Source organism: Uloborus diversus, chromosome 1, assembly GCF_026930045.1.
Source record: "Uloborus diversus isolate 005 chromosome 1, Udiv.v.3.1, whole genome shotgun sequence".
Classification (NCBI taxonomy): domain Eukaryota; kingdom Metazoa; phylum Arthropoda; class Arachnida; order Araneae; family Uloboridae; genus Uloborus; species Uloborus diversus.
The window spans coordinates 145,122,057-145,145,606 of NC_072731.1; the positions used below are offsets into that span (position 1 = coordinate 145,122,057).

Here is a 23,550-nt window from a genome sequence, read left to right on the forward strand (position 1 = left end):
AAATTTTTATTCTCATGTGTGTGCATGGTAATAGCGTTTGAATGTTAACTTTCGATTTCAGTAACTCTTGATTTTTATGTTTGATATCCATGTGTGACCTTTTTTTTCGTTATGTGTTTTTCATTGTGTTAGATAAAAAAGCCAAACAGCCACCAAAGAAAAACTTTTCTGGACCTAAAAAGAATTCTTCAAAAAGTTCTGACATCAAGAATTTATTTAAAACTGTCCCGGTGAAGAGAAAAAACGAGGTATTTATTCACCTTTGACATGTTTTGTGTGCATGTGTGAGAGCTGGTGCTTAATTAACATTTTTAGTAATCATTAAATAATGTGAAACTTCTCTAATTTTTCAGAATTCAGAAGAATTTCTTAAAAATTATATTTTACTTACTTTAACATTAATATTAGCTTTTAAAATTAAAGTTTTGTTTTTCTAAAGTTTAGAAACATTATAATGTCAATTTAAACTTTCTAAGTAAGTAGGGTAATTCATTAATTTATATTATCTTCTTTGTATCTTTTCAAATTGATCAGCCTATTTTCTCTGTATCAGTTGGCCTGGTAGAAAAATTGATGGAAACCCAGTTCTTAATTTACTCAGGGTTCAAAGTATTTTGCAACTAAATATTTTAGTCTGAAAACTACGATTTCACATCCAATCGTCATATTTCATGCCTAACTTTTTATATAAAAATTGATTTGACAATCTCATTTTTATGACCAGTTTTTAGTTCATTGGTTGTATTGAGTTTTATGGTGCAGGAGCCCTATTACGCTATCCTTCGCTAATGCCTTTTTAAAAATTATTTTTATATATTATACAGGTTACTGTAGCATACACATCATAGCAATCATAAATTGCAATTAGAGAAATTCTAATGGAAGAGATTAGGTTTCTGATCCAAATAATAGCAAGGACCTCTATAGTGACGGCTAAATTAATCATGAACAGAGCATTTGGACAGCTAAGGAAGGAAAAGCTGGATGCTATTGACACCAGATTTTTCTATCCTGATTATAAACAAAGCATTCACTGTAAGGTTTGATATTTGCTAGGGATGGATGCATGCTAGGGGTGAGGGGGGGGGGCGAGTACCACCGAAATTCACAATTGTTTGCTGAATAAGTTTTAAGGGAAAAGAAACTCTCCTAGGATTAAGGGTCTAGGAGGAAATCGGTTCGGCAAACGACTCTTGAGAATTAAACGTCTATTGCACTTTGAATCGTATCTGATGGAAAAGTTTCATTTATAAATTTCTTCACACTTTCAAGAAAGATGGTCACAAGGACAGATCTAGAGACTTTGGGGGGTGGGAATGGGGTGATTTTTTAAATTTACCTCTTACTATGTTTCTGATTTACACATGCTTGGGGAGGGGGGGGGGGGGAACCTGCAGCATCAGTTTTATCTACATTCTAAAAGAACTAAAATATTATGGTTTAACCAAAGAGGTCTCCAAATCTATTCTTACCCTTTTCCGTTGAAAGAGGTATTCTAAAATTGTGCTTTAGAACTTCAATTTCGTAATAATTACAGGGGATTGTTTCGAAACCCCCTCTCCTTAACATCGTCAAAGATGGTCTATAAATTGTGCTTTTTGGAACTTCAGTTTCGAAAAATTACCAGAGGCAAGTTGCTGAACCCATCCCTTCCCCTAACTCTACCAGACATATCTGCAATAGATTTGATGATGGTGATGCCAAAAATCAACATTAAAATTTAAAACACTCATTCACTTTTGCGTGAAGAGCAATTAAAAAAGGCGATTTTTGTAAACAATGTCACGTGACTGAAAACGCAGAGCCATTGGGCCACGTCATAAAACAGGATTCTTCCACTGCTCCGCTACCGCTATGCAACAGTCAATGTTCATTTCCCAACGCATTGCTTTTGCTATAATTAGGGTCCAAAAGTGGATGTCATTTCCTTTTTTTTGCTTTTTTTTTTTGGCGTTTTTCTTGTTTTAGTGAATTCTTTAAAGACGTCTACAGAACTTTTTGCTTTTTAAAAAAAATTTTCAAGGCATTTTAATTTTATCTATGAACTAAAAGTTTTCATCTCCGATTTTTGAGACTAGTACAATCTCATAGGAGCTGTTTCTTCTTATCTGTGGGGCGTCGATAGTTCGCATTGTTCACTTTGAAAAGTAAAATAAGGGGAATGAACAAAAAGAACAGGTTTTGATACTCTGTACTGACTACATTTCAGATTCTGAATGAAATCATTTTCTTATAAGTAGATTTCTGAAGATTGGGTCCTTCTCAATACTGAAAAGCAAAAGCATTAATATTTTTCGCAGAAGGCAGCTTTGGGTGTCTGTGCCCTGATTCTTAGTAAAACAAACCCTCGTGTAAGTTATTAAAATATTTGAACTATTTAAAATGGAATTCTGGCATCATTCATGAAGTGAAGTTTTAAAAATTATAACAGGATTTTTTCAAATTTAACTGCTTTATTTAGGGTCATTTTTATTTTAGTTTAGTTGGGTTTTAATTTAGAGCAGTTTTAGTTTTTACTACGTCATCATCTTCCGGGCCTTGGTTGTGATCAACGATTTATGTTTTGTTTTAATTTCCTTTTTTAAACGGATAAAACAAGTTTTCATGTAAAATGACGGAAGAAGGGCTCGTCAAAGGCCAATCCGATGATTTGCCGAAATTGGATAAATGACATTAAAAGTAAAAAAAATGACCCTAAAAAACCAGTTAAATTTGAAAAAATGCTGTAATAATTTTTAAAACTGCACTGGAAATGAGGTCAGAATCTCATTTTAAATAGTTTAAATATTTTGATAACTTACACATGGGGCTATACTCTGTTTTCTTTTTGGCAAGATGTCCTAATTTTATATCCGAGAAAATGAAAGTAGTTAAAGCAATAAGTTGAGTCAAAATCTTATACATTCGTAAAAAGGGGAAATTTTTGTCTGATAAGTAATTTATTAACTAAAAAATAGTAATTTAAAAACCAAATTTTATCAGTTTTAACATCCTTCCAATGTGTGAAGAAAAATTGATGCCATGCTGTACTTGATTTTGTCATTTTTAATAAGTTACATGCATAATAATTAAGCATTTTTTTTTTAAAATATTTTATAACTGAAAAATTTATTCATTGTCAACTTTTTATACTATTTTTAAAACTTGACACACAAAGGAAGGGGTTATAAGTTTGACGTGTCTGTATCTCTGTGAATGGCACTCTAGCGCCTAAACAGTTGTCCCGATTTTGAAATTTTTTTTTGTTCAAAAGGTGAGTTAATCGAGAGTGTTCCTAGCTTGGTTATGTCTTCGTATGACATTAATTAATAAAGATATTAATTAAAAACCTCTAAAAGGTTTTTTGCGATATTTTCAGTTTAAAAATTTAGAACCAAAATAAAAAAAAAAATTTGCATCTGATCGAATATGTTTGGAACTTCCAGGTTATATAGAATTCGAATTATAACTTTTTTTAAAGCCTATTTTAAATATGGTTAAGCCTTTAAACATGTGATTGATAACCGAATTCATTGTTGGCCGACAAGGAAAGAAAATGCAATGATTTAAAATGTTTACCTGTTGCCAGTTTATATTTGTTAACAAATAAAATACTTGTAATTAATTTTTAATAGAAAAGTCTTTTAAAAGGATCTACATATTTACCTTTTGATTCTACATTCGTAACTCAGTTGATTTTTGTTTTAAATTTTAATTTTAGTTATTATATTCAACAATACTAAAACGCTTATAGATTTCTAATGACGTTATCTTATGCCGAAATTGGATAAATGAAATTAAAAGTAAAAAAATGACCCTAAAAAACAGTTAAATTTGAAAAAATGCTGTAATAATTTTTAAAACTGCACTGGAAATGAGGTCAGAATCTCATTTTAAATAGTTTAAATATTTTGATAACTTACACATGGGGCTATACTCTGTTTTCTTTTTGGCAAGATGTCCTAATTTTATATCCGAGAAAATAAAAGTAGTTAAAGCAATGAGTTGAGTCAAAATCTTATACATTCGTAAAAAGGGGAAATTTTCGTCTGATAAGTAATTTATTAACTAAAAAATAGTAATTTAAAAACCAAATTTTATCAGTTTTAACATCCTTCCAATGTGTGAAGAAAAATTGATGCCATGCTGTACTTGATTTTGTCATTTTTAATAAGTTACAGGCATAATTATTATATTCAAAAATATTAAAACGCTTATAGATTTCTAATGACGTTATCTTATTAAAATTTAGTCATAATCCTCAAGAACATCAGAATTGCGTTGCATTTTGAAACTACAACATATTCTTAAATCGTAAAAAACCAAAACTATCCAAAAACCAAATTTTTATATCACAAAAAACTCGATGCAATATCAATATTTGTCGTTGAGTATGCTTCATTCACAAAAATGTCTTCTATTCTATATTCCCCTCCCCCCCAGAAAAGGAAGCCTAAATTTTGCATCAAAGTATAAAAGCCCAAGCTAAAGGCTTTTAAAATGAGCACTCTTCTTCTTTTTCGGCACTACAGCCTAGGGCAGGCCAAGACCGTCTCAATCAGTTTCCTCCATCCCGCCCTGTCAGAAACAGATTTCCTCCATCCACTGAGGCCAACAGTTAAATACATCGATAAGACTTCTAAGAGCTCCACTCCTATAAAGGGAGCGAACATTCTAGGTACAAATTTTCAAGTCCATATTCATTCCTGGTCGTTTCCGTAAGTTCAGTCCAGTTTTTACTTCTTGAGATTTCTGAACAATAGTAATTTTTTATGGGGCTGAGTTGTTAGCCCAGCGCCCAACCCCCAACCTGGAGGGCCAGTCCTATTTTAGTCACTTTTTACGACACGCATAGGCTACGTTGGCCTATTCTGACCCCTTGGTTACCACATGGTAACCGTTGAGGTACCCCGGTCACCTCACGGGGTAAAATGAGCACTCTTTTGCAACTATAAAAATCCCAATTAAAGGGGGAAAAGCATTGCATAAAGCCTAATGACTTGTAAAGCCCTTATAACCACTGAACGCGTTCAAGCTATGCCTTAAAACTTGTGTTTGGAATGCGTTGATTCCACATTCTCGGATTCTGCCAGTGCAATGTAAAGCGCAAGCAGAATGTACGCACGGGGAAAAGTGTTTATTGACGTCACAAGCTCTTTCCGCCCGGTAGTTTCGTTTTTGCCAGGCGTGGCCTAATCGCTTTTAAAACTCGTTTTAATTATGTTTAAATTAGTTTATTTGAGGTGTTATTGGTATATTTCGACATAGTTTTTCATGATCTTTCATTTACAAGTGAGTTTGAAAATCATGCATGTTCCCTATTGCATCTTTAAGACTTACATTTTGCAAAATGCGAGAAGGAAAGGCTTCCAGACTCCTCCCCTTAACATCATTATAGATTTTCTGAAATTGCCTTTCTGAAACTTCAATCTTGAAATGTCTCCGGGAGAAAGATTCAAACCAAATTCCTTTTGCTTAACATCATCAAAGATGGCCTACATTTCTGTTTTAGAAATTCAATTTGGAAAAATTGCTGATGTAGGGGTCCTCTAAGGAGGGGGCGATCGTTCCCATCGCCTCTCCATTGTATCCATCCTTGGATGGTTATAACCAGAGAATTTAACGTTGTGAGTAGTACTATGCAAAATTTGCGTAGGAGGATAAACTCTCATATACTCCACTGCAGTCTCTACATTTAGACGTCAATGTATTTTTTTTCTGTGGCAGTATGTTAAACAAAATGCTTACAACACAAACCTTGCTACAGTCAATGTGTTGGAGAGCAGCCATTGAGAGGAAGTATGCCCACATGCCAATCAAAATGATTAAAAACATTTTGATCTCATTGCTCAGCATTATTAGCAGTGCCTGAGCCAGTGGCCAGCAATCTGCACTTTCATTAAATGCCTGATTCCTTTCTTGGTTAACTTTATTTTTATATTTGAATCATTTCTGTATCATAATAATTGTGTTATAACCATTCAAAAATGTACACTTTTTGAGACACTCAGTATAATGGATATTATTTGAAATATTTTTAAAACTATGACAGGATGTTAAACTTGATGATGATGATATTCTGGGTAGCATCATGGAGGATCTGCATAAAGAAACCGTTCCAGTTTTTAATACACCTAAACCAATGCTGCTTCGCAAGAAACATAAGTTCAACCATCCTTCTCCTGTGCAGCGGTAATTTTTTTTCTTTATTTTTTAGAATATACATTTGTGTGTGTTGCTTATTTTAAAGTAACATCATTCTAATTTACCATTGAATGAGATGACTTGGTGCCTTATCAAATGTACCAGTCAATACTACTAGGTTACATTAAGTTAAGTAAAAGATAAAGCAGAATGTGGCAAATTATAAATCTTCCGTCTGTTATTAAAACAGCATCTTACCTCATGTAGTTATGCCACAATCTCTGAGACACAATCTATACCCTGCTGTTCCAAACTCACCCCATTCAACGGTAGTAATATTTATGATTATATTCTTTCCAAGTTTTCATGGCCAGCATGATTGTACAAGCATACTTAAGCATGTGCAGGACAATTTAAATTATGTAGAGCACTTCATTTGCACTTTCCAGGCTCTGACATTTTAGTATTTGACTGTCTAGTTTTGCAGAATTGTTCTAACTTTGTAAGAAACACCTGTTTTAAACTGAAAAATAGGTATAACTCAAGATTTCACATAACTATTTTTTTTTCATCACAAGTAGTGTCGAAAACGAAAAAAGAATAGTGGTATGCTAACATTTTTTTCTTGTGCTAAACATATTAACAGTATGCAGTAGAAGTAAGATAAATGCTGACAATAAACAAAAGAACTTCCAAAATACTGAATTTGGAATCCAATAAATGGCAAGGTAGGAAACGTGTGAGTCACAAAAATTTATTTTAAGTATTTTTTATGGATTTGGCAAAAACTCTCTTCCCAACAAAGTGGAGCCCTGAGCCCTAAGCTATAGCTTATTTAGCTTATAGGTAATCCAACCCTGAATAACCAATGTAGTAGTATCAGTATCTTTTTTTTTTTTTTTTTTTTTTGTGCAAAAATGTTATATTTTTGAATATAAGCTCCATATGCTGTAGTTTTTTTTTTTTTAATCTTAAGATATAAATCTAAAGAATTATCTAGAAATTCTTGAATTATTTTAAAGATTTTAAACTTAACCTTCAAAAAATCTGCAAAAGAGAGAGAGAGAAAAAAAAAAGCCCTGAAAAAAATTTAGAAACAAAAAAAATTGCAATACAATTTTTTTTTTTGTTCTTTTGATCGCTTTTTTTTTTGTGTGTGTGTGTGTATCAATCTCTTGGTCTACTAACTTACACTGCTTAACAAATAACTAAAAGGAACAATTTTCCCATTAAAGGCAAAAGGTATATTTTCAACACTATCACTCCTCCATAAAAAACACTACTTTTCTCATTTTTTTAAATCAAAAATCCAGGCTCTGAACCTGCAGAATGAGCCCCCCCCCCCCCTTTTTTTTTCTAAAATAAGGAATTTTTCAAAATTCCCCCAGAGAACTAATCCTGTACACTTCCACTGAAAAGCAACTTTTGAGTAAGAGAAGCTCAATATATGTTATCCTTTAATGGAGAGCAAAATTAACCTTGCCTTCAGCTTGAGATTAATGACCAGGAATACTTTCTTAATGAGTGGTTGTCTTTCTAAGAGGTTTCACGGCACAACTAGTTGCTTTATGAATCCTCTGAAAATTTAAATCTGCACTTTGGAATGTACCTTTTTTGCTCTGTCTAAACAATTCTACAGCTCTGATCTAAGCATCTTTACACATTGACAGCAATATATAGAAAATATTGAAAGTGCTTAGTGCCCTGGAAATTTGATGTTAGTTATGTATATCCCTAATATTAAGCAGTGAAGGAATAGTCTAATAAATTAAAAAATATATATATACTAAAGGTTGTAATGGTTAAAATTTATTTCATCAAGACTAAAGTTTTTCCCTGTGAGTCATTTTTTTTCTCAACATTAATGCTATACACTCTGCTAAAATAACAAGCTAATTCTGACCACTTTTAGTAACTTTTACTACATTTTGCATAAAATTTGTTGCTTGCAGTTTTTTACTAATTTCATGGATTTTTTTTTTTTTTCAGTTTTGACAACATTAGCAGAATAAATTAATTACCCATTAGGGATTATAAGTTAAGCAAAAGTAAAGTTGTTTTGCAACCTTTTAATGTAAGCAGTTGTGTTGCTCATATACTACCTTATGATAATTGGCTGTAGAAGCTGTCTTATTGCTTCTTATGTAAAACTGTGCTCTGCTTTGTAAAGCTTCCATAATACTTTTGCAGTAGCCATGCTTTTTAAACAAAAGAATTGCAGTAAAACTTCATACTTAATTTTTTTTACTTATTTAATATTTTTTATTTTAACAGCCAATCAATTGAAGATAGTTTACTAAAATTGACTGATTTAAAAGTATTTATTATTATAAATTCCTTCGTTTAACTTTTGTAGTAGTATTGGGGGACAAATCACTCTTGCTTGGACAATTGGGAGACTTGGGACCCTCAAGCCCCATGGAGCTAAGACTCCAATGGGCTTTCATTACAAAAGTTAGAATTTGACCATGTGTACTTATTACAAGCAATGTTGTGACTTCTAAAATGATTCTACTCATATTGTCTCTGCGTGCAATATCTATTAAAATTCATTGATACACTCTTCAATCATTATTATGAATATTTTTATAAGTAATTTGCTTTCTAGGTACCAAATAAATCCTTTTTCAAAAGACAAAGGTCCCTTAGCTTCAGAATTTGTGCCAAAATTAGAAAAGAACATCAAATCTGATTCTCAAATTTCACATAGGGCGCCAATTAAGCCCAAAGTTGTTGATTTTGATAACTGTCAAAATAATGATTGGAATGGTTCAGAAGTAATTGAAGAATTTTCTCAAGATCCCGATTTTAAACCATCTAAAGAAAATGAAGTGGATATCAAAGACTCACTAGAAATGGATTTTGGTAAATTTATTTTATATTTTCTCTTTTATTGCATGCCTGAAACCATTTATACTAGTGCTAGTATGGAAATTATAAAAGTTTTCCTTTAAATAAAGAAAATAGGCTGAAAAATATGATTTTTTTTTTCACTATATGTTGATGCATTGGCTAAAGGTCAAGATTTACGGTCGCCACTCGCCACGTGGCGACTCAGTTTACAAAATTGGCGACCCCAAAAAATTTCTACAGTCGCCAACTTTTTTGGAGGTTATTTTTATTTTAGATCCCAAGAAAAGAATTCCACACCACTCCACAGATGCATCAGTACAATAAGGATTCACGGATAGAGACCGTACTCCGACCGAATGTTGTTTATTTTACAAAGCTTGCATGTCCTTTCTCACTGCCTGCCTGTATGTTGGTTATTTTATGTTGCTTGAATGTTCCTCTTACGCGATTCAGGTCATGTAAAAAAAGCAAGAATACAGTGAATTAGGAAGCCATTTGCACAAGATTAGACCGTTTGCTCCTTTGTCTTGACTCTGTTTTTAAAGTAATTAGCGTACTTTAATCATGATTTCAAGAAGAAATCATTATATTTTAGATTATATTTCAGATAAATTTTGATTATGCCTTCAAAGTAATTACCTTTTCACGTTTTTAGTTTAGTTGCTCAAATGGTATATTAAATTCAAACTTTATTTTTTTACATCGTATTATACACCGCATCGGATCATACGAAGCTTTTTTTTTCTTCAGGCCCATTTTAGAACCTGCAGATTATAGGCCGCCCGCGGATAATACGCAGAAAAATATGGTTATTAAATTTACAGGGTTCGTCACGCTCCGGGAAAACCTGAAATTGTCAGGGAAAATGACATAGTTAAAAATGTCAGGGAAAAAGCAGGGAAATTTCAAATTTTGCCCCCAAAAAATTTTTTCCCAGGGAATTTTGTACCTTGAGTTCTAATCTTTGTTTTTATTAATGTTTCCTGGTTGGAAAAAAAAGTGTAAAAGTTTTGAGGCAAAATGACGCTGGCAATAAAATAAAAAAGACGACCCCCCCCCCCAAAAAAAAAGTTTAGTTGCTCAAATGGTATATTAAATTCAAACTTTATTTTTTTTACTTCGTATTATACACCCCCTCCGATTATACGAAGCTTTTTTCTTTCTTCAGGCCCATTTTAGAACCTGCAGATTCTAGGCCGCCCGCGGATAATACACAGGAAAATAGCTGGAATTGTTAGGGAAAACGACATAGTTAAAAATGTCAGGGAAATTTCAAATTTTGCCCCCCAAATTTTTTTTTCCCAGGGAATTTTGTACCTTAAGTTCTAATCTTCGTTTTTATCGATGTTTCCTGAAAAAAAAAATGTAAAAGTTTTGAGACAAAATGACGCTGGCAATAAAATAAAAAAGGCGACCCAAAAAAAAAAAAACTTCCGTGGACGCCATTTTTGCCCCTCAATAGTTCCAAAGAAAAAATTTCCTAGGGTGAACAGGAATAACGCACAAATTTAATGGGAGAAGAACATTTTCCTGCTTCTAAAGCACAAGCCTGCGGATAGTAGGGTCAATTGGGAAAATCGTTTTTTAATCGAAAATTCTTTTCAGCTACGATTGAAACGTAGTCGCCATTTTTGGTCATTCATAAGATGGAAGTAGACACAAATGCTTAAATGCCTAAGTTTCCAAAAACAAAGCGGAATTGGATGTTTTCTTTAGCTGCAAACTAATTAAAACAACGCAAAATGTGCTACAACTTGTTTTTTTTTTTAATTTTATTTTAAATATGTAATTTTTTTTGAGAAATGAAAAAATTTTGTTCTTAAAACTTAATTTTATCCTCATTGCCTTGGACGCAAATGTGCTAAAAACTTTTCAACAGAATTGTAGTTTCATGAAGATTTACTATTTTTAAATTGTTTTCATGCTACAAATTCAAAAAAATCATTTCTTAATTTTTGTCGTAGCCGCCATATTTGGTCATTTCCAAGATGGCAGTATACAAGACTTTTTAAGTGCCTAAGTTTCCGAAAATGGCATTGGATATTTATTGCAATGCAAACTATTGATAACAACGCAAAATGTGCCCTTTGTTTCTGGGTAATTCGTAATTTTTTTCTGGAAAAATGCAAAATTTTATCTTTATAACATTTTTTTTTATTCTAATTGATTTAGACGCTTATGTGCTAAAAACTGACTATTTTGTCTTATAATTGTAGTTTTTTAAGGATAAAATTATTATTTATAACTACTTTTATGCTACAAATTCAAAAATCTACTCATTATCTTAAATTTTTTACTTAGTCGCCATATTTGGTCGTTTGTGAGATGGAAGTAGACAAAATTTACAAAAACATAATTAGATGTTTATCTCGATGTCTATTGAAAGCAATGTCTATTGAAAGTAAATGTGCAAAAAAGAAAATTTTTAATTTTAATGCAAGCATCCTTTATATACAAAAGGAAAAAAAAAGATTATTGGCATTGACCTATGATCGACGGATGTTGACTTTTGTTAGAATGCATTCTATGGTATGCCAACCGACGCAACAAAGTTAATCACATTTATACTGAAAAATAACTTTGTACTTTGCTCAATATGTTTTGTGTTACATACTAATACGAAAATAAAAAGAAGAATCGTAAACCAATAGCGGAGAAAGATTGCTGCCGATTACAGCAAAATGCTAGTATGCATGACATGTGGCATCATAGAAACGTTAAAATAAGTTGAAAGTACTTTGTTTTTAACAAATGGTAAACAAATAAAAACAATTTTGAACAAAATGTTTAAAAAAAAAAAAAAAAACTTAAACTGTGACAGAATTTAAAAAAAAAAAATCGCTATTTTTTTGTTTTATTTTTTTATTTTACAAGCGGAACAGTTTCAGTTCTTACGCATTGCTACTTTGAACAGTTTTGACTATTTTGAAAATATTGTTACTTAAAACTTAATTTTGAATGAAGTGAGTTACCTGGAATTTTCTAAAAAATAACCTAGAAAAGCCAGGGAATTTTTGACAACCAAAAGTGTATGAACCCTGTACTTTTTTTAAATTCTCTTTCCAAAACAGTTTTATGTTTTGCTTTAAATATTGTTCTGAAAGTATGAAAAAAAAGAAAAAAGACACACCATAGTGTATGTTTTTTTTTTTTTTTTTACATAAACCGTCGAAGGTCGTTCCGATCCTATTTGATTCCCAATTAACTCAAACAGCCTTTATTCTGAAAATCGTCAAATAGGAAAACAAACAAATGAATTTAAAACTGGAAAAGGCAACTTGTTTTTGACTGCACAAAGCCCCCCCCCCCATCCCGTTTTATCACTCCTTTGCCATAGTCAATGTTCCTGTTCCATGTTGTCCCATAAATCCTGTTTTTCATCAAAAATCCTGTGCATCATTAAAATAGAAAGAAAAAAAATTATATTTCTATAAACTATATCTTATATTTCTGCTGTAATGTGGACGCTAATACTCGCGATCGATTAGGAATACGTTCCATTGAAAATCGTTTAAACATCCGGGGCTAGTTTCTATTTATTCGAATAACTATTGTAATTTTTTAATCATCAATTGCATCAGATTAAAATATAAGCCAAATATCCAGTCCTTTGATCGTTTTCCTTTCTTAGTCATTATGACATGGCGACGCTGCGTATGGAACGTAGTCGCCATGCTTGGTCATACTCTTCGTTCAAATAATGCAAAAAGATTTTTTTTTTTTTGGAAATATATTCTTGGTAAATGACAAATTGTATATTACTGGAGGAGGTGTGAAGTTAAATATCTTTATGACAAAAAAAAAAAAAAAACGATAACCTTAATTATTGAAAAAATTCAAATCATAGGTTTATCTAATATTTTTTTCTATTCCCTTCGTGATAATTTTCTTACAATTAATTCTTTTCATTAAACTAGTTACCTGAAAAGTGCATGTTGATTTTTACTGCAATGGTATTTGCAATAATTTACAAAAAGATTTTCAAGGAATTTGTTATTGTTTTAATGGGAAATTCTTTTTTTCACTGTGGGACCATGGTACTGTCTACACTACTTTATTTTTGGTTTAATGATTTTTTTTTCTTATGAAACTTTAAAATGGGTGGAATGAACCATTTGCTTCAGGAACTCCCAACCTTCACCCAATGCCTCTTATATTTCCGTGATTAATATAATTTATATTTCTTGTTAGCATTCCTTTAGCATCACTTTCATAATATTTGTTCAAAAAATACAAATTGAAATCCCCCTCCCCAACTCCCATTTTCGTACTAGAGTGCTGTTTTCGAAACCCGGTAAAACTGGTGGCCACCAAGTTTTTTGCGTCTAGTGGCCATTGGCCACTTGAAAATTTTCTAAATCTTGAGGTCTAGCATTGGCGTTCTGAGCACAGGTGTCATTCATTGCAATAATTAGTGGTGTCACACCATGAAAAAAAATCACAGAACACCTTTTCATGTTTCATGTAAAAAGAAGCTTGTACAATTTTCAGAAGTAACTATTTTATTTTTGTAGTTGACATTAAAAGACAAATATTGGTTATAAATGCGTTTTTATGTAAAATTTGCCATCTCCTCCACAATATTGTATGCTATTTTTGTTGAAATTTGATTGACTAAATATAATTTAACATGCATTGGGTGAAAATTGCAGCATTGTTTATTTTTATACAAACTCTTAAATCCACTTTGGGCGTCACTTAGCCCTCAGGTGATGCTACTGGTTAATAAATAGGCAAAAAAAAAAAAAAAAAAAAAAACTTTATTGAACAAACCCTAATATTTGAAAGATTTGAAAACTGCCTTAATTCAAGAAGGCACAGTTAAATAGGTTGGTTAATGCTTCAAATGTTTCCTGTTCATGTTGCATTTTCATTTTGCATTATTTTTTAATTATATTGATGAGTGGGTGAGCATATTTGTGTTTTATAGATCCCAGTGGAGACATTTTTATTGAAGAAGAAAATTCATCTGTATTAGAAAATTTAGATGAATCTCCTGCAGAAACAAAGCCAGTGTCAGAAACAGAATCTAAAAATATTTGTACTTTTCAAGGAACTTTTAGTGCAGAAAACTGTGAAAGGTAAGCTTTCTTTGCATTGTTTGTTATAAATATTTTATTTATGCTACCATTTGTTTTTTTCACATTAAGCTGACAACAGTGAAATTTTTGTTGAAGGCAGTTGATACACACCAAGAAGTGTGTATAGTTTAAATAGCAAGCTTTTGTGTTGTCAATTACCTTTGGTTTGGTTGTCATTTATTCCATCATCAAAAATTATTTTATCAGAAAACCTGAATCTCAGGATTCATTGCTATGATATGAAATGAAACAGGAAAAATTCTTGCTATTGATGATTCATGACAAGTCTAATAAAATTCATAACAAGTCTGTTTCACCACTGACTGTAACATTGTATTTTGTAGCTGTCACAGCCATTGTGAAATCAACATTTAAGGGGGAATCCAACTTTTGGTTTTCTAAGGGGTCATTATCGGAAAGTTTAGGGGCTCAATATGTGATTTTACAAGGCAATTGTTTTGAAATGTGTTTCCAAATTGCAACTTTATGCAATATTTGTTTGCTTGAGGGGGGGGGGGGGGTCGTGACCCCCACCCCTGGATTTGTGCCTGTCAACATTGGTATTTTGTTAATTATTCTGCATTACTAAATGATCAATCTACCCAAATTTGTGGAGTGAGTATGCTCAATCAAATATTTTTGGTACTTGTATCACTTGTTGATGCACAAAAATTCCTTTGACTTGATCTATAGAGAGGTAGTTTAGAATTGTGAAAAAGGCTTTAAGAACTTTTAAAAATTATTTGAAGAGCTACTCGTGGTTTAGGAGCTCAGATACCTCTATCTTGTGTGTTCTAATTTTTACCCCCCCCCCTAGTAATTACAGTATTTGAGGAACTGAAGTGCATCAATGGCAGATCTGAAAAAAATGTAGTAATTATTTCAAGATAAGCAAAATTCCCTAGTGGAGCATAAAAGTGCGGGAGCAAATTTTTTTAGGAAATTGAAGACTATTTTAGGCTATCTTGAGTGATTATGGGGGGAGGGGGGTTTCTGATGTTCTCTTGTGTAAATGTTTTGAACTGTAATTTTGAAAACACTGTTTTTGTAGAGTTTTGTCAATGTTTGGAGAACGAAAAAGAGTTTCCAAGATTGTCCCCTTAACTTTTTTTAAAATAAAGTTTAATTACTAATGATAATAAAAACGAAGAAGTTTTGGACTATCTTTAGTAATGTAAGGGTAAGGAAGGCTTTTACCAGAAAAAAAAAAAACTTAAACTGATGTCTTAAAAACTCAAATTAAAGCCACTTTTAGCAAACTTAGAGCAAGGGGTTTGGGGTTTGCTCACAGAAGTTTTGCAAAGTTTAAAACATCTTTTAAAACATTATTTGAGACTTCTCTTCTTCTGAATTAATTAGGAACAAGTTTTCACAGGTTCTCCTGGTTTTTTTTTTTTTTTTTTTTTTTGAACTGATGAAATCTTAAGAATTTAGTTTTAAACTTCCTTTGGGGGGTGTTCAGAAAAAATCTCCGGATTTCTTTTTTTCTGAGTTGAAGCTTTAAAAACATAGTTTTACGTTATCTAGGGGAATTCTTTTCCTGTTTTTTTTCCCCCTCAAACTGGAATCTTTATAATGCAAATTTAGGTCATCTTTGAATTTAAAGGAAGGAAGGAGTGCGCAGAGATTTTCTCCTGAAAAATTTTCAAAATTGAAGTTTTAAAACTGAAATTTTAGACAATATTTGGTGACATTCGGGTAATCTCACCCAAAATGATTTGAAATTAAAATCCCAATGTTGAGAAAATCTTTGATGATAAAAAAAAGTGCGAAGGCAGTAGCCCCCCTTGCCCCCCCCCCCCCCCACCAAATTGCCGCCACTGCTAGGTCTAGGAAGAAATTATTAATGTTTCCTTGATTGAAGAAAAATAAGATTTCCCGATTCAGACACTAATTTATTTTAAAAAGAAGTTGCCTCTGAGCACTCTATTCTGCTATGTACTTATTAAGCAATGATAAAAAATGCGCATGCTGAAAGAGCAATGTATATTCTTATTATTTGATTTGGACAAATAAGTAATTTGTTAAAAGTCATTGGTATATTTTCAATTGCCCAGTGCAGTGTTTCTTTCAGACCGTTTTCTCCAGGGGGGAGCACTTTGGAAGTTTGGAGGGGGGGGGGGGGCAAGGGCATATTTAAGGGGGCAGGGCACACTTTAAGAGTTCAGAGGGGGTCAAGGGCGTATTTAAGGAGTGGGGCACGCAACCCTCCCACCCCTCTCCAAGAAATAAATTCAAAATTATAAACTCTGAATAATTTTATAATATCAATTTGTAAAGTTACCTTCATGTTTGACTTGCCCGCCGCTCCTGAAATAAATCCCTGTTTGCGTTCACGGGCAAGACAATATAAGTTTTAAAAAACACTCCTGGTTCATTATATCGTTCCCATAAAAGTGTAACAGATCAAAAGTCTAACAGTACTGCAATAATACGAAAAACAGAAAATTTTATTGGAAAAATACGAAAAAAAAAAAAGTAATGAAAATATTTCTTAACCATTAAAATGCACACAAAACTACTCTAAGTGAGAAAAATACTATCAAGTTTCATACTGACGATCCTCCATCACACTTCAAATGCATAAGAAACTTTTAATTTATAAAACATGCAATGAAGCATGAATATCATGTAATAAAAATTATTTAAAACTAAGCACATTTACATAAATAAATATTCATTGGTTGCTCCTTCCAAAGTCGAATTTTGTTTCATTAAATTGTCTTACATTTCCTAAAACTGACAATAACATGCAATAAAATAAAAATTGCAAATAGTGATTAAAAATAACTCTCACTAAGTTTTACAGGAAAAAAAGACAAAGAAAATGATTAAAGCCTGGATTATGTGCAATAAAAATCATGAAAAAAAAATGCATGCATATATATGCTCTAAAAATACTTAAAATATTTACTTAATGCTAAAAAATATGGGCTAAAAAAGAAAAAAAAATTGCTCTTCTTTTTTTTAACTTACAAAAAGAAAGAAGTAAAGAAAAATATTGTGAAAAATGCAGTAACATGCATTCAAAATTAGGGATTACATATACAAAAGGCGGTTTTGTAATATGTGCAAAAATAAATAACAAATTAAATAAATATATAAAACTAAAGTTTAAAAAAAATTTAGGATATTTAAAAATTGAAATATTTTTATTATTTTGAATTGAAAAAACTAATAATACTAAATTTAAACATAAGTTATTAATTTTCAAACAGGCATGCATGGGAAACTTTTAAACAGTTATTTCTTTTACTTAAAATTTAAGAAAGTGTTATGAGGGTAATGTAATGGGACATCAAATTAGTTTCAAATTTAGGATTTTGATTGCATCGTTAACAGTTGCATATGTTATCATTAAGTAGATAGATTTTTATTTAAAAAAAACATATTATGAATAGAAGTTTATTATTTTTTAAAACAACTTCATTGAAATTAGTTTTGATAAAGCTATCAAGATAAGAAAGATTGGAGAATGATTTCTGGACACCCTTGTAAATTAAATATTTGGAGTTCTTTCTTTTATAAAATTTTTAAAGTGAACAGTACAATATTATCACGAGTGATTACTGTAAATAAATTTTTAAACTAAAGAAAAAAAGATATTAAGAAACAAAAACTTCTCTCAAAATAATTTGTTTTTGACCCTGATTGCAAAGATTATCGCTAAAGACAGTAAAGACTTAAACAAGTTCACACATTAGAGGGCTGCATGTTCTAGAATGATTATGACGTAAATCTGTTTGTCAGAGAAAATCCGAATAGATTTTCAATTTTTTTTCTAATTGGCTAAAAAATCTCGTCAGCCTGAAAACTGTGGTATGATATAAAAAAAGATGATAGTAAAAGATGCAAATTTTCAGAAATTTCTTTTGAAAAGAAAACGTTGATGACACCATTTTATTTGCCATATAAAAGAGAAACGAACATAGGCATTATAGGCTTTTCCATTACAGCCGGCCAAAGATAATTCACAGCTCACTATCCCTTCCCCTCCATACGATGATCCTAATACAAGAAAGTTTTGATTTCCAATGAGATGTACTATGAGTGCCCACAGAGTACATGTCTTAAGTTTCTGATATGGTCCTCAACAAAGTATTGTGTGAGTTAACAACTAGATGGATAATAGGTAATGTAGTTCCAATCACCCCATCCCTATTACAACAGCAATAATAACGGATAAGAAACGAAAGAGGGTAATAAAAAGTCGGAAACATGTCTTTTTCGTTAATTGTACATAATTTTCCAGGGGAAAAAATGCTTTTAGCAGTTTGTTGGCAGCAAGGGACTTTCCTTCGACAGTGACAAAATGGAGGTCACAGAGGCCGATCCTCCCCCCCCCCTCAAATGATAAAGTTCCAAATTTTGTATAATTTCCTTTTTTAAAAAAAATCTTTTACATAGTAAAACAATTGCAATCCCCTCTCTCTCAGAGAGATGCCTGAAAGAAATTCTGGCCTAATGCCTTTAACTCTCATAAATAAATAACATCCATTAATGAGAAACACTTTCGAAAATGCTTTTTGTACTTGCATTGCCTTTGTCATTTCCAGACCTAAATTTCTAAATTTTCCTAGGAACATGATTAATGGGATCAGTATCACAGTGTCTAAATAATAACTTATTTAATTTACTTATACAGAATCATAAAATAGAATCATGTTTTCTAGTGCCATTCCTGATGTTAACATAGATGCTGGTCATTTGCCTCTAATTACAAATAATGATGGGAATTCAGTATTGAGGTTTTTCCTCCTTGATGCATTTGAAGATTCATACAAGCATCCAGGTAAATTCTTTATCAATATTAGTTATTCTTTTGCTATTATTAATTCTTTTTTTTTTTGGTGGGGGGGGGGGGAAGGGTAATGATTTATTATAAAAAATTCAGTAATATGAAGTTTAGTTGATTTGAAAAACCATGTTACAGAAAATAAACTTTTCTGCTTTCGATATTTGTTTATCTAATTTGATCAAACTCCAAAAAATTTCTGAACAATATTAAAATTTGCGGGAAGTAACGTGTGTGTAATTTCCATGATATAAATGTATATCAACCATTTCATGGTACATCTAATGCACCATTTTACCCTGAAGACATCCATAGCTCAAATGAAGACACCTCTGTTTACTCAGCTCATGTTATAATAAGTACCTGGACGACCGAGCCTCGCTCGGCTTTAAAAAAATTATTTTTTGTCAACTCGTGTTTTTCTAAGGTTTGATACTTTTTCAAATATACTTGAAAAGCATCACGTTAACGAAATATTAAGGTTCTCGATGCTTTCGAGAAACGAGAGATATACATGTAAACACTTCATCAGCATTATAATCATTTCAGCTATAAGAAGCCTACTACTGAATATTGGCCTCCTCTCCCCCACAGCCATCCACCTAGGGAAGCTCTGATCTGGTTGCGTATAAATATTTAACGCACGGTATTGCCAAAAAGTAATTTCTAAGACCAAACATGGCGACAATAAATATGAAAAAATGATTGAAAATGTGCCGCTACCTTCTTATAACACTAAAGTAGCAAACAAAGAAGATCCTGAATGCAGCTAAATCGGCATTTTGCTTTAAACTATCTGTTAGGGGAGGCTGGGGTAATAAGAGACAAAAGAGGTAATAAGAGACTAAAATAAAATAAAATTATACTAATATTCCAAAAAACTTGAAACAAATATCTCATATTAACTGCATTAAATGAACTCCTCTTGATTTTTTAGGCGATTATTTAACTTAAATATTTTGGTTTAAAAAATGTTCAAAAATTTCAATAAATTCTTGTCTTTAATAACCCCATGTGGGGTAATAAGAAACTAAGGCTGCCACTCTTCAAATATAGCAAGGTAAAATCCTGTGGAGTAATGAGAGACATCTGCAAACAGTTCTGAATCCGCCAATATTTTTGAATTTTTGATATTTTCATCCGTTAAAAAAAATATTTTTTTCTCAAAAATTAATGTTTACAAATGTGTTTGTGAAATTCATTTCTTATAGTTTTAGGTCCTAAATAACATAATATTAGACTTAATGATAGTTCTAATTAATGAACATAATCTTAGGGATCGATCAAAACCATCAATCTTAATTTAAAGTGGCCAGAAAATATTTTAAAACTTCTCTAAAGTATAGTCGAAAATATGTAAATAACATGTCTTTAAAGTTTGTGTTATTAGAGGTTTTTTCTAGTTCCTAAGTATAAATGAACTTTGGCTATTTATTATCTAATAAAGTAGTAGTGATTTATCAGTAACTTACAGACATTCTACGCATAAAATCATACATTTATAACATCTAAATATGGTCTACTCTGATGAGTATAGCTGATTTTAGATTTAGGCTATGTTAAAGAGAAAAAAAATTCTATGAGCTTGCGAAACTTAGACTAACCATCAAACTCATCGTATTTTACCTAAAACAAACAAACATGTTAGTATGGGGTAATAAGAGAGAGAGTACCTGTCTCTTATTACCCCTACAAAAAATAAAAATGGGTTAGTAAGAGACTGGTCCACAACCTGTAAGTAAAGGAGACTTTCAAGATTTCAAAAAATAGTACTGGTCAGAAGTTTACACATTAATAACTCCCAAACACTTCACCTACAAAATGTCGCGAACTTTTAAGGTAAGATTAACGTGAAGTTTTTTTTCTTTGCATGAAAAAAAAATCAAAACATGTTATAAACTTTTAAATAAGTGTATTGTAATAAAGTATACATATGGTTTTTTATATTACATATTTTCAAAGTTGTCTAAGAATTTTTTTTTTTTTTTGGGTGATTTTTTTCACTTGGTCTTTATTATCCCTGTCTCTTATTACCCCGGCCTCCTCTACATTTTGTTTCCACTGTACAATTTTCCTGTCATTAATTAAAAGACTTTTAACTTGGAGCCAATTTTACTGTGTGTAAATCGGTTTTTAACCCAAAACTTCCTTCCATACTATGTCGCGATTCAAGACTTTATCTCAATCGAGATTTTCATTTGGAATAAGTACTTTTAGTGGAGTTGGTCACTTTACACCAGAAAATGCTACATGCAGCATGCTATCCATAAAAACTGATGATCCACAAGTCACTCCAACAAATTATAACAACAAAATATAAACAATCTCCAGACATATATTTTTTCAAAATAAAATTTAGATGCAAGATTTAAAAAAAAAAACATATAAAACTCTTTGAAGTGTAAAAAAGAATATAAGTAAATAAAATAAAATAAGACGGTCCAGCAATAGTTTTGCTTAAAAAAAAGCCTTACATCGACTTACATAGTGCTTTTGAATTTGTTTTTAGCCAAGTGTGATTGAAATGAGCCAAAGTGGCTAATGTCAGCCAAGCCTGGCAACCCTAAGCAAGTTTTAAATTTCAAAGCGAGAAGAGACAAATTTACATTATTATGGTTGCAAATCGTCTGCCTTATGTGTCAATTCAATATTTGTTTCAAGGCTTAACTCAATTAGACTTTGTATTAAAAAACCTTTTTTTGTAAAAAATCGCGTTTTTACAGACTGATGTAGATGAACTTAGCATGCTAAACTATAATTAATTCCAAAATTTCATCCAAATCGTTAGAGCCGTTTTCGAGATACGAAATATATACATTGCTCGTTTAAAGATATAAGATAATAATGTCATGCAGCAACCCTCATAACTATCGATTCCTTTAGATTAAAATTTTTCTATTTAAATATCATCAGTTTGTGATACTTCCATCCATCATTGGTTAGAAACATTTTCTATAATTGAATTGAATACCTTATTTGACTTAAGAATATTCTCCAGTATCTTTTTACAGTAGCTATCTAGCTTTTATATATATATATATAATTAGAATTCTTACTATCCTTAACTTTTTATGAAATGAAGCACAAGAAATTATAATGAAGTTTCTTAAACTGAATTTAATAAAACAAAGGATATACATATTTATACGTGTATATATATATATATATATGTGTGTGTGTGTGTATATATATACATGTTCCCTATACAAATCCAGTTTTTGTCAGATCTGGACCAAATTTGTTACGGAGGGCACTTGGACACCCAAAAAGGAACGTAAGGGGGTTTTCAAATGCCAAAAAAGAACCGAACTATTCAAATTTTAGGGCACGAAACTGGCATTAAATGGCTCTTTCTACCCGAAATAATATCCTATTCTCTTCATTCTTTTCCCATTCAAAAGCCCGCGAAAAATACAGCTAGAATTGATTTATATCCTTCGAATTAAAAAAAAAAAAAAAGCCAAGGCTGTAAATCACCGGGAAAAAATTTAAAAGCATTTTCAAGCCTAAAATGGAACAGCATTTTCATATCGGGAAATTATAGTTTGTGCAATCTCATTTTAAACTAGCCTTTAAAAGAATGCCGCTTTTTTTCCTGTGTTGTGACTAAACAAAATTTTGTGTTTGTGGGGGTAAAAATTTCCCCTTTTTATTATTATTTAACGATTTATCTTTCTTTTTTTTATTTTAATTATATTTATGAAGGGTAGTGTTTAGTTTATTCGGGAATTTTTGATTTGCCGTTTTCTTTCTTTAAGAATGATTATTTTGGCAAGAAATTTTACACTACTTTTTTTTCTCTTGACATAACTTTTATTTTCGAGGTACACCGTGCAAACCCGGCAATGTAACAAAGAATGTATTTATGTGTGTGTATGTATATATATGTATGTTCCCTATACAAATCCAAAGTTTTCATTGGATCTGGACCAAACTTAATAGGGATTTACTGGGCACCCGAGAAGAAACGTTGGGGGGGGGGGGGGGGTCAAACACCAAAAAAGAGCTGAACAATTTTAATTTTAGATCCAAAAATAGCATTAATTGGCTCGTTCTACCCAAAATAAAAATCCGTTCAGTTCAATTTTGATGCCATTCGAAAGCCCGCAAAAAATACCCATAGAGTTCATTCACTTCCTTCAAATTAAAAAAAAGACTAAAATCACTGGGAAAAAAGACTAAAAAGCACTTTTTAACCTAATGGAACTCTTTTCATTTCGGGAAACTATCGTTTGCGCGATCTCATCTTAAACTAGTGTTCACAAAATTGCCACATTTTTTTCTCAGCTGTGTCTAAATAAAATTTTGTTTAGTTTTGAGGGTAAAAATTTCCCCTTTTGATTATTATTGTGCGATTTATTTTTTTTTTTATTTTTTTATTTTAGGTATTGCGTTCAATTTATTTGGAAATTTTTGTTTCGCCATTTTCTTTCTTTAAGAATGATTATTTTGACAGAAAATTTTACAGTATTTAATTGAAGCCTGATTGTTGCACATGCGTCACTTGAAATACCTTTTGTTTTTATGATAGACCCCCGGCCGCCGAATATTTTCAAGCGATCGAGCGCAATCACGTTCCCCCCCCCCCCCCCCCCCGTCAGGATTTTTGCTGATTCACGTGTTCTTTCTCCTTCCCCTTCTGCCCCGATCTTCCCATCAGGATTCTTGCTGAGGCACACGTTCTTCCTTGAGTAGAAA

At 31.7% G+C, this 23,550-nt stretch overlaps 1 protein-coding gene across 1 annotated transcript in view; it reads left to right on the forward strand.

The window, feature by feature from the left end:
* LOC129216105 (DNA polymerase alpha catalytic subunit-like) overlaps nt 1–23,550 on the forward strand; it is a 101,870-nt gene that overhangs the window by 34,480 nt on the left and 43,840 nt on the right. Inside the window, exons 5-9 of the mRNA XM_054850260.1 lie at nt 133–248; nt 6,032–6,171; nt 8,732–8,988; nt 13,907–14,057; nt 18,731–18,849. Of these exons, the coding sequence (XP_054706235.1) occupies nt 133–248; nt 6,032–6,171; nt 8,732–8,988; nt 13,907–14,057; nt 18,731–18,849 (783 nt within the window). The remainder of the gene's footprint in view (nt 1–132; nt 249–6,031; nt 6,172–8,731; nt 8,989–13,906; nt 14,058–18,730; nt 18,850–23,550) is intronic.